The sequence below is a fragment of the Geotrypetes seraphini genome, chromosome 2 (genome assembly GCF_902459505.1).
Source record: "Geotrypetes seraphini chromosome 2, aGeoSer1.1, whole genome shotgun sequence".
NCBI lineage: Eukaryota > Metazoa > Chordata > Amphibia > Gymnophiona > Dermophiidae > Geotrypetes > Geotrypetes seraphini.
This window is the reverse complement of record NC_047085.1, coordinates 431,565,765-431,580,321: the sequence shown is the minus strand read 5'-3', so window position 1 is coordinate 431,580,321 and position 14,557 is coordinate 431,565,765. Positions and strand designations below refer to the sequence as shown.

The 14,557-nt window shown below is 42.7% G+C and overlaps 1 protein-coding gene across 1 annotated transcript in view; it reads left to right on the top strand.

Annotated features, from left to right (window-relative positions):
- ST8SIA6 (ST8 alpha-N-acetyl-neuraminide alpha-2,8-sialyltransferase 6) overlaps positions 1 to 14,557 on the top strand; it is a 79,422-nt gene that overhangs the window by 7,367 nt on the left and 57,498 nt on the right. The window contains exon 2 of the mRNA XM_033934296.1: positions 5,594 to 5,686. Coding sequence (XP_033790187.1) covers positions 5,594 to 5,686 — 93 coding nt within the window. The remainder of the gene's footprint in view (positions 1 to 5,593; positions 5,687 to 14,557) is intronic.

Here is a 14,557-nt window from a genome sequence, read left to right as displayed (position 1 = left end):
CCCTTCCATAGGAGGGGCCTTAAACAGCCTGGGTCAATCAGAACCTCTTGCCCCTCCCCTATGCATCCCAGAATGCAATGGGTAGGGGAAGGCCTGTCATTTTTAAGAGGCGGCCTGCTGGCCAGAGGGAGTAGGCATCCCTCCAGCTAGCCATTGTAAGTAAGGTAAGTGGGGGTGGGTAGAGGATCATCGTAGGCACCGGGGAGATATCGGGGAGGGGGGAGGTTTGTGTGGTGGCGGGAAGGAGTGGACATCTCTCCTGCTGCTGGGGGATTGTCAGGTGGGGGGGTTGCTTGACATCGGTGGTGGGAGGGAGTGGGCATCTCTCCTGCTGCTGGGGAGGTGTTGGGGGTGCATTTTTTGGTGGCGGGAGGGAGTGGGCATCTCTCCTGCTGCTGGGGGATTGTCAGGTGAGGGGTCGCTTGACGTTGGCAGCGGGAGGGAGTGGGCATCTCTCCTGCTGCTAGGGAAGGGTGTCGGGGAAGCATTGCTTGGCAGCAGGAGGGAGTAGGTATCTTTCCTGCTGTAGTGTTGAGTGATTGTGCGATGGAATGGAGCTTTCCGTTGGGAGATGAGAAGCCTGCAAAAATAGTTTTGCCTCGGGGCCTTGACCAGAGAGCTAATGCCTGGCTAGTGCAGCATTATCATTATCATAAAATATATAAAGGGATAATAAATAAATGTATTAAAAAGTTTTAAAAAACAACTTTTATCACCTCTTTCTTCTTTATATCCTTCTTCAAGCTTTGCTGGCAGAACAGGTTGCCATAGTGACCATCATATCAGTAGATTAATAAGTCTGGGTAGGCAAACTGCAGGACTCACCTCCTCACGTTCTAGGCCACTGCCCTGCTTATTCCTTCATTTCATCATTCATAACGTGTGCTGTCTTTGAAAGAAACAATCTCGCAAAGATATATTCTATTTAAGAGAATCCAATTAAGAAAACGGAAGCAAGCAGAAAAGCTGTCATTTGAGTATAAAGCAGATTTTAACATGCACAGGGTTGGGTTTAGCGTTTACATTTTCTCCAACAGTGTCTGACATTTAAGTAACAGAGTTTCAAAATGTCATTTCCTGCAACGCTATGTTTTAAGACATATATTTAATTATTTTGCAAAAGCTGTCTAAAGGACATGTTGTAGCCAATATTTGCAAGCATATATGCGGTCAGCAAAATTCAGCTGCAGAATTTGCCACTTATCCTCCTAAGTGCTAGTAGGAAAATAGCAGATATAAATTGCATGTGCTTTATTTGCTTAACATTTTATATATAAATTTTCAAACCATCACTTTTAGAGATATCTGCCACTGAAAATACCTTTAACCTTTAAACACTTTGGGCTCCTTTTACAAAGGTGCATTAGGGCTTTAATGCGTGGAATAGCACGCACTGAATTGACGCACGCGCTAGACCTTAACGCCAGCATTGAGCTGGCGTTAGTTCTAGAAGTGTAGTGCGGGTTTAGCGCTTGCTAAAATCCCGCGTGCGCTAAAAACGCTAGTGCACCTTAGTAAAAGGAGCCCTTTGTTGCCCCTGATTATTGAGCTCATTATATTTAGCCCCTGTCACCACTTTTAATTCTATTTACATGTAGATGGGTGCAGGACAGTTTATAACATGATCAAAGGTTGTGCTTAAGAAATTAATGTCGACATCAGAACAGAATTCTGCTTTTTACTGATCCTATGCTGTCTATTAAAATGTTTCACCATGTGTTATATTGACATTGTAATGTAGCATACTATACCATACTTGGATTATAATTTGAATATTTTTACTGCTATAATTGTCTATTGCTTATGTTGGACTGTATTCTTGCTGTACACTGCCTTGAGTGAATTCCTTCAAAAAGGCGGTAAATAAACCCTAATAAATATCCCCCCCTCACTTTTACTAAACCATAAAAGTGTTTTTGAGCACAGGCCGGCACGCTGAATGCTCTGTGCTGTTCCCAACACTCATAGAGTTTCCAACAGTGGCCAAGCCAGGTCCCAAGTCCCTGGCAGAAACCCAAGGAGTAGCAACATTCCAGAGCTGAGATTGTGATGTCAGAATGCTTCATTCCACCAATGCCTAAGAGCCAACCTCAGCAGTGATGTCACAGTGGCTTCATTGTCCTAGACTTGGCTCACATAAGAATTGTCATACTGGGACAGACCGACGGTCCATCAAGCCCAGTCTCCTGTTTCCAACAGTGGCCAAGCCTGTGCTAAAAACGCTTTCATGGTTTTGTAAAAGGGCCCCCCGGGGGTGTTAAATAATTTTATCTTAGGGGATTTATTTATTTAATTTTCTATACCATTCTCCCAGGGGAGCTCAGAATAGTTTACATTCATTTATTCAAGCATTTGATGTACCTGGAACAGAGGGAGGGTTAAGTGATTTGCCCAGGGACACAAAGAGCAGTATGGGTTTGAGACCACAACCTCAGAGTGCTGAGGCTGTAGCTTTATCTAATGTGCCACACTCTCCCCCAATTTAAATAATATTGTTTTTCATAAGGAACTTAGGAAATCTTTTTTGAAGCTAGCATGGAACTTTCTGTACGGTAGTCAACATTATATGATTCATATAATGACATAGTTTGCTGGTAATTCTCTGCCCCTCCTATCCACCCATGCCTCTTTCTGTGGACTATTCTGCACATGTGCCGATCACTATCACCAGTGATTGATCTCAGGTAAAATTTGGTGGTTCATGTAAAATTGTGTGGTTCTTTGAGAATGACTAGTCTTTTTTGAATCGTTAAATGTATGACCACTACAGCGACCCATACATACAGTGTATCCACCATACATACAGTGACGTACCAAGGGGGGGGGCGGAGGAGTGGTTCACCCCTGGTGCATGCACCAAGGGGGTGCACAACTGGCCACCCTCCCTATTCTGCTGCTGCTGCTTTCCTTAACCATCAGCAGCGGCAGTAAACAGGGGTGTCCGTGGGTGCTCACTACGGCGTTGTTCACCTTCTGGCTGGCTCCCCTGCTCAAAGAATGGAAGGGGTAAAGAGAGAGGGCAGAAGCTGGGTGGAAGGGGCAAAGAGAGGGGCAGATGTTGCATGGAAGTGAGAGAGGACAAACGCTGTATAGAAAGAAGAGAGCAAAGAGAAGACGATTAAAGCAGAAACAACAAAAGTTAGAAAGATTTTTTTGTTGCTTTACTTAGAATCAAGTAGTATTGTAACTGCATTGATAAAAGTTTATAAATAGAAAATGGAAATAAGGCAATTTTTTGGACTAAACCCCTTTCTTCAGGTCAGGACAGGATACCATAACAGCAGTATACTGTACTGTTCTGAAGAAAGATTTGGCCTCTGAAAGCTAATTGAAAAATGGATTAGTCCAATAAAATAGTATTTTCTTATTTCTCAGTATTTGTTTTATTTTTATTTGTTAATTTGTAAAGTGGTGATTGTTATGTATCAGTTTTTTCAAATTTACATCTACTGTCTTTATATTTTGCACAGTATTAGGGGACATGTGTCACTGTTTTTGTGGTGTTGTGGTGTTGCATTGTATGCAGAGTCTGGTTTCTTGGCGGTTCAGTTTAACTTTTGTCTACATATTTCTATTTTTAGTTTGTGATTATTCCATATTGGGCGAGGGTGTATCTCTGTTTTGTGTGTATGAAAAGGACATAGTTTTCAGTTGGCATTGACTGCAGGATCAATTTATTGCGGGATCTGGCTTGTTTAGTTTTACAATGTATGTGCTGGTGTTCTAGTGCTCACTGCACTGTTTAAAATGCTGCCTTTTCCTAGGTACACTCTTGTTGTGCGATATGTGGATTGTTACTAAAAATCATATTTTTCATATAGATGGGGGGGTGTCAAAAAATGATTGGCCCTGGGTGTCACATATGCTAGGTACGCCACTGCATACATACATACATACATACAGTACAAGCATAGTACAAAAATCCAATCTAGCTGCTTAACATGGGTAGGGACGAACTGGTGTGACATGAGCAGGTCAGGGGAGTGGCTGTCCGTGACAATTAGCACAGGTGTCAAAAAATCTGAACAAAATCTGAAGTGGCACTTCCCTCTCACATCTCCATTTCCCCCCACAAAGCTCCAATCCTCCCTGCAAATCCAAACCCCTCAATTTTCCACCCCTCCATATCCAAACCCTACCTTGAAGACCCCCTGAAGCTTCAGAGCCACCTGTGCATTCATTTAGAATCTGTGCCTCCATCCATAAAACCTTCCCTCCCCAGCATGCCTGTCCCTCACTACCTTGACCTCCCCCATGACCTACTTGGGGATGCCCATGGTGGGCTCGGAGAGACTCCAAATTGGCCGCCTTGACACCTTGCAGTACTACTTCTAGCGGGCATCAGTCTTTATATGGAAGGATGCCTTTAGGGGTACGTAGTACTGTGAGAATACTACGGAGGGACGGATTCTCAAAACTTTCCATGCCTTTAACGATGACATGCCAGTATTTTATCGCCCGATTATCAGAACGTGTCACTGTGGTCTTTTCCGAGCTTCATAGCAGCCTCCAACTCTGCCGTGCAAACATTACTATTAAAATGGTATAAAATTGGCTCATTAATATTTAAACAAGCACTCCAGGCGATTCTTTCTCATTGATTCTCCAAACAAAGTGCCGGCTTTTAATGACCAAAAATTACTGGCTTGCCTGGGAGTGCTGGTACTATGAAAAGCACATCTCAGGCGTGTGTCTCTGGCTGTGGTTCATAATAAAAAAAACAATGCAAAACTATTCATATTAATTATAGTAATATAGTAATGGGGAAAAATCTCAAAAACACGCATCACAAGCACGTGTATTAAAGGTGTGTCTTATACATGCTTTTGAAAGCCAACGATTGTACCTTCACTTCCTTCTCCTTCATCCATTAGCATTGGCATGCCTATGACACAATAACATAGCATTTACTGTTAGTTCTCCGCCCCTCCTATCCATCCATGCCTCTTTACGTGCTTGTTGAAAGCCAATGATTGCATCTCCCCTTCATCCAATGGCGCTGGTATGCCTATGATTCATATAATGACATAGTTTGCTGGTAATTCTCTGCCCCTCCTATCCACCCATGCCTCTTTCTGTGGACTATTCTGCACACGTGCCGATCACTATCACCAGTGATTGATCTCAGGTAAAATTTGGTGGTTCATGTAAAATTGTGTGGTTCTTTGAGAATGACTAGTCTTTTTTGAATCGTTAAATGTATGACCACTACAGCGACCCATCAGATTTCACTGGTGATATTAGATAATCCGGCCCTAAGTGTCATAGCAGCTATTTAGAAGCCTGGCCAAGGCCCAGGAGAGACTGCTCTTGCCCAGCCACAAGTGACCGTCATGGACACCCCTGAGAGTTCAAGGGGAAAGAGGTTTTCTTTGAGGGCAGGGTTAATGCAAGGAGTTGGCATCAGAGCTTCAGGTGGCCTTTAGGGAGAAATCAGATGTTTGTGGGGGGAGGGATTGGATTGGAACCACGGGAGAGATTGTAATGATCAGAGTATATTTCCATTCAAGTTGCTGCTCATATGATATTTGTTGAATAGCATAAATAATACATTTTTAAACATGCTCACTTTTGCTTTATCTGTTTTAAATAGGATGCGCACTAATGAAAAAGGTGTCCACATTGTGAACACATCACTATGTAGAGAAATGCAAGATAAACTTCTTTCTGCATCTTTAAGAAAAAGGTAAAGTGGATCTTGCTTTGTCATTATTTGTATTTAATTTACACGATACACATTAAAGCAGATGTTATCAGAATGAAGCTGTTTCTTTGTGAAATGTACTGTAATGTTGACATTGTCTGCCTGTCAGAAGGATGCTAGTAGTGTGTATGATTTTCAGTTTATTAATCTAATCATATGAGGGGCTGCTGAAAAGGTCTCGGCCCAACCAAAAGAGAATGATGTGGAGCCATGAAACTTAACAAGCTAAGTCACACTTTTCTTGACACTTGTCTTGACACTTTTCATTTCGTATCATTGAAACAAAAAGTGTCAAGAAAAGTGTGGAATAACTTGTAAGTTTCATAGCTCCACATTATTCTCTTCTTGATTGGGCTGAGAACTTTTTAGTGGCCCCTCATACTTCCCAGTTCTGAATTCTTCTGAGATTTGGCTAGCCAGCCTGAAATTTTAGCATCCCCTTTGAGAGTCTGATATGAATCCTGTCAGATAGCAATATAAAAATGAATATAGATTTGTGGGTGCAGGATTCTGCTGTATCTTATGTGAGACTACACAAGCAGATATGGAGAGTAGGATGGGATCATAACTACTGTAGCACTGCAAGAGAAGCTTCTAGAAAGAGGATTTTGAGTGTTATATTTTAAGATTATGCTGTGTTCTTATAAAGTCTAATGTAAGTTGGCATCAGCACACCTACATTTAAGCATGTGCAGCCTTTGGCTAGTGTAGATCAGTGTACCTAAATGTGGCACTTTAGGACTCTGATTAACTCTCTTAAACAGACATCTCTTTATGTCTCTACTGCTCTACTGTTAGTGCTACCTCATGTGTTTCCTGTCCTGAAGCTTCCATCTTCTTTTCAATGCTGAATCTCTGGTGTGAGTGGGTCGTAGACAGTACTGATGTGTTTCTCAGTCTGTTTACTCAGAGTAAATCTCCTTGAACTAATCTTTCTTCTGGAAAACAACAAAAGCCAAAATAAATGTGGTAAAACAACCATTACATGACTGGGGCTCATTGCTGAGTAATCGTCAAATCAGAGAATATATAAACTGGATTTAAGTAAATGTCAAATGTAAGTAAATGTCAGGAACAGACAAATTTTGCAATGTGACAGTTGTTCTGGAAAAAGAGAGGAGAGGGATATAGAAAGAAATAGATCTGGCTAATGCAGGTAAAATTTATGAATCACAAGTGGCTCTATGAGACCATAAGATAAACCAGACTGTGGGCCTATTTTACAAAGCCGTGCCATAACGACCCCAAAGCCCATAGAAATTTAAAGGGCTTCAGGGCTGTTGCCGCGCGGCAACTGCTAGCACGGCTTTGTAAAACAGGCAGTGTGTCACTCCAAAATCCATTGAGTCCAGCATCCTACCTTGGACAGTGGCCAATCAGGGTCACAAGTTACGTGGCAGATCCTCCAAAATAGATTTATTTCTCACAGGTCTCCCTTGGCTAATAATTTTTAATGGACTTTTCCTCCAGGAACTTGTTCAAACCTCTTTTGAATCCTGCCATGTTAGTTGCCCTGACCACAACCTCTGGCCAAGATTTCACAGCTTAATTATGACACAGTTGCCCACATTAATGCTGGGTTTTACTAAGCCGCAGAAGAGCTTCTTACTGTGGGTCGGTGAGGTAAATGCTCCGGCACTCAAAGGAATTGAGCTCTTCCACAGTTTGGTAAAAGGAGCCCTAAATTTCATTTGCCATTTAGATGGCTAGACTCCTATTTGCTAGTCTCAGAAGATCCTTCTACATATCAGTGCAATCCTCTTTCATTTTAATGACTTTGAATAATTTGTCATCTGCATGTTTCATCACTTCACTCATCATTCCTTTCTCCAGAATATTTATGAATATTAAGTAGCTGAGGTCCCAATGCAGGGGGTACTGCACTACTGGCTCCTTTCCATGTCAATAACTGGTCATTTAGTCCAGCTCTCAATTTCCTGTGTTCTAGATCTTTAAATTTGTCCCCATATGTTTATTTATTCATTCAGTTTTCTATACTGTTCTCCCAGGGGAGCTCAGAATGGTTTACACTAGAGAATGACACGGTGGCGGTTTACCCGCAGCCACCGCATTTTAGCCACGGGTCACCCGCCGAAAACGGGGAAGAAAACTAGCAGTCGCTGCGGCGACGGGGACAAGGCCATTCACCGCCCGCGGGGCGGTGAATGGTCTTGTCTCCGCAGTGAGGTATCAAGGATCGCACGGTCCCCGCAGCCACCGCCCGCCCGCCCGCCCGTAGCATTTAGCCAGCTCCCTCCCTCCACCTCACCTTAAATTTCGAGTTTTCCGGCTTCCTTTTTTCCGAGCCGCACGTGTTCAAAAATCCGTGCACGCGCGGCTGCGCGAGTCAATCAATCTTCTCCTCTGATGCAACCGGAAACAGGAAGTTGCAGGAGAGGAGAAGTTTGATTGACTCGTGCGGCTCGGAAAAAAGGAAGCCGGAAAACTCGAAATTTAAGGTGAGGTGGAGGGAGGGAGCTGGCTAAATGCACGGCTTTTTGAACGCGTGCGGCTAGGGAAAAAGGAAGCCGGCAAACTCGGAACGAATATAAGGTGAGGTGGAGGGAGGGTAGGGGCTGCTGGACCATTCTTCATTACTTTGCCATACTAATTCCATTCTATGTTAGGTGCCACGGACTCAGATTCGAGTCCTAGCGATGATGAGTTAAAGATCCCAAAAGATGCTGCGGGGACGGTGACGGGGCGGTGAATGGGATGGCAGTGGCGGTGACGGGGCGGTGAATGGGATGGCAGTGGCGGTGACGGGGCGGTGAAAGGGATGGCAGTGACGGTGACGGGGCGGTGAATGGAATTGCGGTGACGGGGCGGTGCAGAGGATGGTGGGCCGGTGACGGGGCGGTGACGGGGACAGATTTTTTCCCCGTGTCATTCTCTAGTTTACACGAATTTATTCAGGTAGGCAAGCATTTTTCCCTGTCTTTCCCAGTGGGCTCACAATCGATCTAATGTACCTGGGGCAATGAAGAGATTAAGGGCTCCCTTTTACTAAGCTGCGTTAGGGCATTAACGTGTGGAATAGCGCACGCTACATTGAAGCGCGCGCTAGACGCTAATGCCAGCATTGAGCTGGCGTTAGTTCTAGCCGCGTAGCACGTGGTAATACCCTGCGTGCGCTAAAACCGCTAGCACACCTTAGTAAAAGGGGCTTGCCCAGGGTCACAAGGAGCAGTGTGGGTTTGAACCCACAGCCTCAGGGTGCAGAGGGTGCTACATTCTTCCCTAGCCACTTTGAAATCAACACATGTGCAGTACCTCCTATTCCATCACTAATTTTTAAAGGGTTTCATAAGGGACTTTGTTAAATCCAAATGCATCTCGGTGACATTTAGAAGTGTTATTTACCTTTAGATGTGCATAAACTGGCATTAAGATGTTTATATTGCAAAAAAAAAAGTCTAAATCCCAAGTTTTCAAAGCTGTGCACATTGATGTGCATACAACAGTGGGACCTGATCTGAGCGTGCTTTCGGTGAGATTAGGATAGGCCAAAATATAAATATACATTTCCCATTTCAGAAAGGGAATGCAAGTTCATTTTCTATTGCCCTGGACATCTGAGTTTTTCAGAAAGGGTCTCACTTTGTGCAGCGCTCCATTGGAGGAATTAGGGGAAGTTGCTCCCTTAATCCCTCAGTGGTTGTTGCCCCCCCTAAATGTAAAACTGGCACATCATATTGGTCTCTGTAACAGCTTAGGTGTAATAAATGTTTCTGGGTTGATAATCAAAGCCAAATAACTGGGTATCCAGAGGCACCTACTCAGATAGTGCCGCTGAAAATCCCCTTTAAAAGCTAAAGTCACAAATGACTATTGTGTGAGTGGTCCTGGAGCACAGTTTGCACTTAACTGGATAAGTGAATAGCAGTCTTATCTTTATAATTTTAGGTTTACTAACTGCCTTTTCGTGAAGAGATTCACCCAAAGGGGCATACAATACATAACCAGGTACGCCTAAGTATTTCCCCTATCTGTTCCTGCAAGCTCACAATCTGAGTATCAAGTGACTCACCCAGAGCCACAAAGATCAGGTCGGGATCAAACTTACAACCACAGGGTGCTGAGCCAGCAGCTCTAACCACTAGGCTACCTTCTCCACTCCACTTTAGTCAGGTTAACTTAACCAGTTAAGGGCTATATTGCTACTTATTTGTTAGAGTGACAGCTGTCTGAACATACCTGGATTTAATGCTGGTACCTGGTTGTGACCTAGCATTAAAGCAATCGGGCATAATTTCAGTAGCGTCAGTCAGCATTAGGATGCTGGATCATATGTTGTTCTTTTGCCCGTTAATTCTCAGTTTTTGGAAATCAATATGGGGACAGATTAATGCAATCCTTGGTTCTTCATTCCCATTAACATATGAGCTGGTTATATGTGGAATATTACTACATGTTAAACCCACCATCATTATAAAAGTCGTCTTTTTTTAGTCATGACTGGGATTGCTATACAGCTGATAACACATAACTTGAAAAATTATGAACGTCTTAATTTCTCATTTTGGTGGGCAGATTTATGTTCCACATATAAGAATGAGAAAATGAATGCGGACTTGTTAGGACATGGTCATATATTTAAATTGGTATGGGAACCATTGACATTTTTTATGAATGCAGTATAACTTGATTGTTTCTTAAGAACTTAAGAATTGCCGCTGCTGGGTCAGACCAGTGGTCCATCATGCCCATCAGTCCGCTCACGCGGCGGCCCTCTGGTCAAAGACCAGCGCCCTAACTGACACTAGCCCTACCAGCGTACATCCTTGTTCAGCAGGAACTTGTCTAACTTAGTCATGAATCCCTGGAGGGTGTGTTCCCCTATGACAGACTCTGGAAGAGCATGCCAGTTTTCCACCACTCTCTGGGTGGAGAAGAACTTCCTTACGTTTGACAAAATCTATCCCCTTTCAATTTTAGAGAGTGCCCTCTCGTTCTCCCTACTTTGGAGAGGGTGAACAACCTTTCCTTATCTACTAAGTCTATCCCCTTCAGTACCTTGAATGTTTCGATCATGTCCCCTCTCAATCTCCTCTGTTCAAGGGAGAAGAGGCCCAGTTCCTCTAATCTTTTGCTGTACAGCAGCTCCTCCAACCCCTTAACCATCTTAGTCGCTCTTCTCTGGACTCTTTCGAGTAGTACCGTGTCCTTCTTCATGTATGGCGACCAGTGCTGGACACAGTACTCCAGGTGAGGGCGCACCATGGCCCGGTACAGTGGCATGATAGCCTTCTCCGATCTGTTTGTGATCCCCTTCTTTATTATTCCTAGCATTCTGTTCGCCCTTTTCGCCGCTGCTGCACATTGCGCGGACGGCTTCATCGACTTGTTGATCAGAACTCCCAAGTCCCTTTCCTGGGAGGTTTCTCCAAGTACCGCCCCGGACATCCTGTATTTGTGCATGGGATTTTTGTTACCAACATGCATCACTTTACACTTGTCCACGTTGAACCTCATCTGCCATGTTGCAGCCCATTCCTCGAGCCTGATTATGTCACGTTGTAGATCTTCGCAATCACCCTGCGTCTTCACTACTCTGAATAACTTTGTATCGTCCGCAAATTTTATTACCTCGCTCGTCGTATCTATGTCCAGATCGTTTATGAAGATGTTGAAGAGCACGGGTCCAACCACTGAGCCTTGCGGCACCCCGCTGGTGATGCTCTTCCAGTCCGAGTATTGTCCATTTACCCCCACTCTCTCCTATGCTCTAGCCAGTTTTTAATCCACGTGAGTATTTCACCCTCGATTCCATGGCTCGCAATTTTCTGAAGTAGTCATTCATGTGGAACCTTATCAAACGCTTTCTGAAAATCCAGATATACTATGTCGACCGGTTCGCCCTTGTCTGTCTGCCTGTTTACTCCCTTGAAGAAGTGCAGCAAGTTTATCAAACAAGATCTGCCTTTGCTGAAACCGTGCTGGCTGGTCCTCATCAGCCCGTTTCCGTCAAGGTGATCAATGATGCGGTCCTTTATTAGTGCCTTTACCATCTTCCCCGGTACCGAGGTCAGACTCACCGGCCTGTAGTTTCCCTTCTATTCACATCCAGGGTGGGTGGGAGGAAGAAGGGGATACTTTGTTATTATATAAGATAAAGATTTTGAAAGTATAAATATGTATTCATTATTGATTTATTGATTACTTAATGGAAGGGTGGATGGGATATATTTATAAGATGAAAATGCATTTTGTGCTTTATTCTCTGATTGTTAATATGTATGTTGCATTGTTAAGTTTTTGGGAAAATTAATAAAATATTTACAAAAAAAAAAATAATGCTGAACATTACCCCATCTGCTTCTAAAATGGTTAAAGCAGACCATTGATATTTTAGATGGCTGGGAATAGCTCTCCGGTTGTCTAAATAGCACATAGCTGGCTATCTGCTGATATTCAGTGGGGGATAGCCAGCAATCTCATGCTGAATATCCAGGTCTATGCCAGTATGCAGCTGCTAAGTTTGGCAGCCAAAGAGAACCGCCTAAAAGGGTGGTATCTTGTTGGCCACTGAGACTTAGCTAGCTAGCTGCTGAATATTGATATAGCTGGCTATGTCTCGGCCAGCCAAAATTAGATCAGAAATTCAGTGCCAGTTGCCGGATATGGCGCTGGCATTGATTTTCTGGTACTGGCACGGTCTGCGGGAGATCACTGGCATTCTCCCACAGTCTGAATATGAGCCAGAATATTTTTTCATTTAATCACAAAGAGCTTCTTGGCACAATTTTCTTTCTTCAATGATTTCTTGTTTGAGTTATTAGTTGGGTGTTTTTTTGGCTGTTTGTGGCTAAACCAATCTGACTTGACGGCCATACCTAAACCCCTGACACACCAAAACATAGCCCGTGTCGAGTATTAATAAATACACATTGATTGCCCATACCTGAAGGCCCCTTGTGCTACTTTCTTTTTTGTTTACCTTGCACTGTGTGTCCCTCTTCATTTCTAGACTGGAATATTTTTTAGTATCTTCCTTACAGTGATGACAGAATTGATTACTTTATGTCCACTATTGCTTAGCAACCCCACCACCATTTTTTTGTCACCATATCCAGTATACCAGTAAGCACCATGAAGCAGTCATTTATGGCATCTAGAAAAATTTACCTCCCTAGCATAGCTTGATGAGATATGTACTCAGTAAATAAGCCTGTACTATTTAGGGAATTATGCTCCAAGTTTTATTTGACATTTGATATACTGCAACGGAATAACATCTATGTGGTTTACATATAAAAACAAATAGTTAAAATAATATAAGTAAAGGTAGAACTACAATATCAATAGCAAAGGCAAGAAAATAAAGAATTAAAAAGTTAAAAACTGATTTTGTGCTCTCTGTTTCAGACTGGTTTCCATTAGGCTCATCATTTCATTTTGCAAATCATTGATCAAATGTATCTATAAACAGGAAAGTTTTTAATAATATTTTAAAGCATTCAAGATTATGTTTTGTTCGAATATAATTTGGGAGAGCGTTACAGAGTTGAGGACCAATGACTGCGAAAGAACGATCTCAGTTGAGCTGGCATTCCTGAGGTGGTTTGCTCTGCAATATTTTTTTTTACCATTTCATGAAAGCCAGCTTCAGGTTAAATAGTTCAACAGCAGATATCTGATAATTATTTAGGAGGTTAGTTTCTGATGTGTTCACATATTTAATTCATTTTCTATCTCCTTCTCCCCAGAGTTCAGAACAGGTTACAGGTTGACATACATAAAATACAGTTAGTAGGTTACAATTTTTCATAGTTACAGTATAAGGATTTTTGGGGGGAGGTTTATACAAGCTTTTATCCTAATTTGATAGGGGTCCTTTTACTAAGCTGAGGTAAGTACTAGCACATGCTTACTGCGGCTTAAAAGGGTTCACTACAAGATGCGCTCAGGTGTCCTGTGGTAAGATCCAAATTGTCGTGCAAAAATATGTTTTATTTTATGGTTGAGGTGGCATGTCTGAAGGGACAGAAAGTGGGAGTGTCTGTGATAATCAGTTAATGGTTCATAATTACGACATACTAACTGATTAGGGTAAGATTAGCATATGAGCCCTTACTACCTATAAAATGGGTGGCGATAAATGTTCACACGGTAATTGTTTTTAATGGCCACACACTAATAGTGACATGAACATATGAAAAACCAAAAAGAAAACTGCAGAACGGTTGTACTTGATGCAGGCACTTGATTGAGTCAATCAAACGTACGTTTGTTTGTTTTTAATTTACCTTTGTTGTAGAGCAGTGGCAGGCAAACTCATTAATGAAAAGAGCCAAAGATCAGTAGTACAAAGATTAAGATTTCTTTTGAGAGCCATACCCCACGCCCGTTTGCGCTATGACGGCCTCATCAACCCGACTGACACCCCGCTCGCCCGCACGTAGTCGAAATTGATTCATGGCAGAGCCTAGAGAATGACACAGGGAAAAAATTTGTCCCCTGTCCCCGCAAACTATCTGATCCTATCCACACAAGCCTCGAATAGTTTTATACTGAACTTATTATATTAAAGAATAAAAAGAAACAATATTCTGTACAATTGTCAATTTATAAATCAGCATCTTCTCCCCACTCTCTCTTCCCCATTTCCCTTCAGCGTCCTCAGCCCACTCTCTCTTCACTTCCCTTCAGCACATGCACATAAAAACAAGCAAACAATTGTATATCATTTTCATTCTATTCATTCATAGAAATTAAAGTCTAAATAATGCCAGTCACATAACAAAACATGATTTTACAAAAATAATTCCCTGCCCAGTCAAGCCTGCAAGGATTACTAGATGTCTTTCAGCAGCTCCCCTCCCTCCCTCCCCCATACTTTTGTGGCCAAGT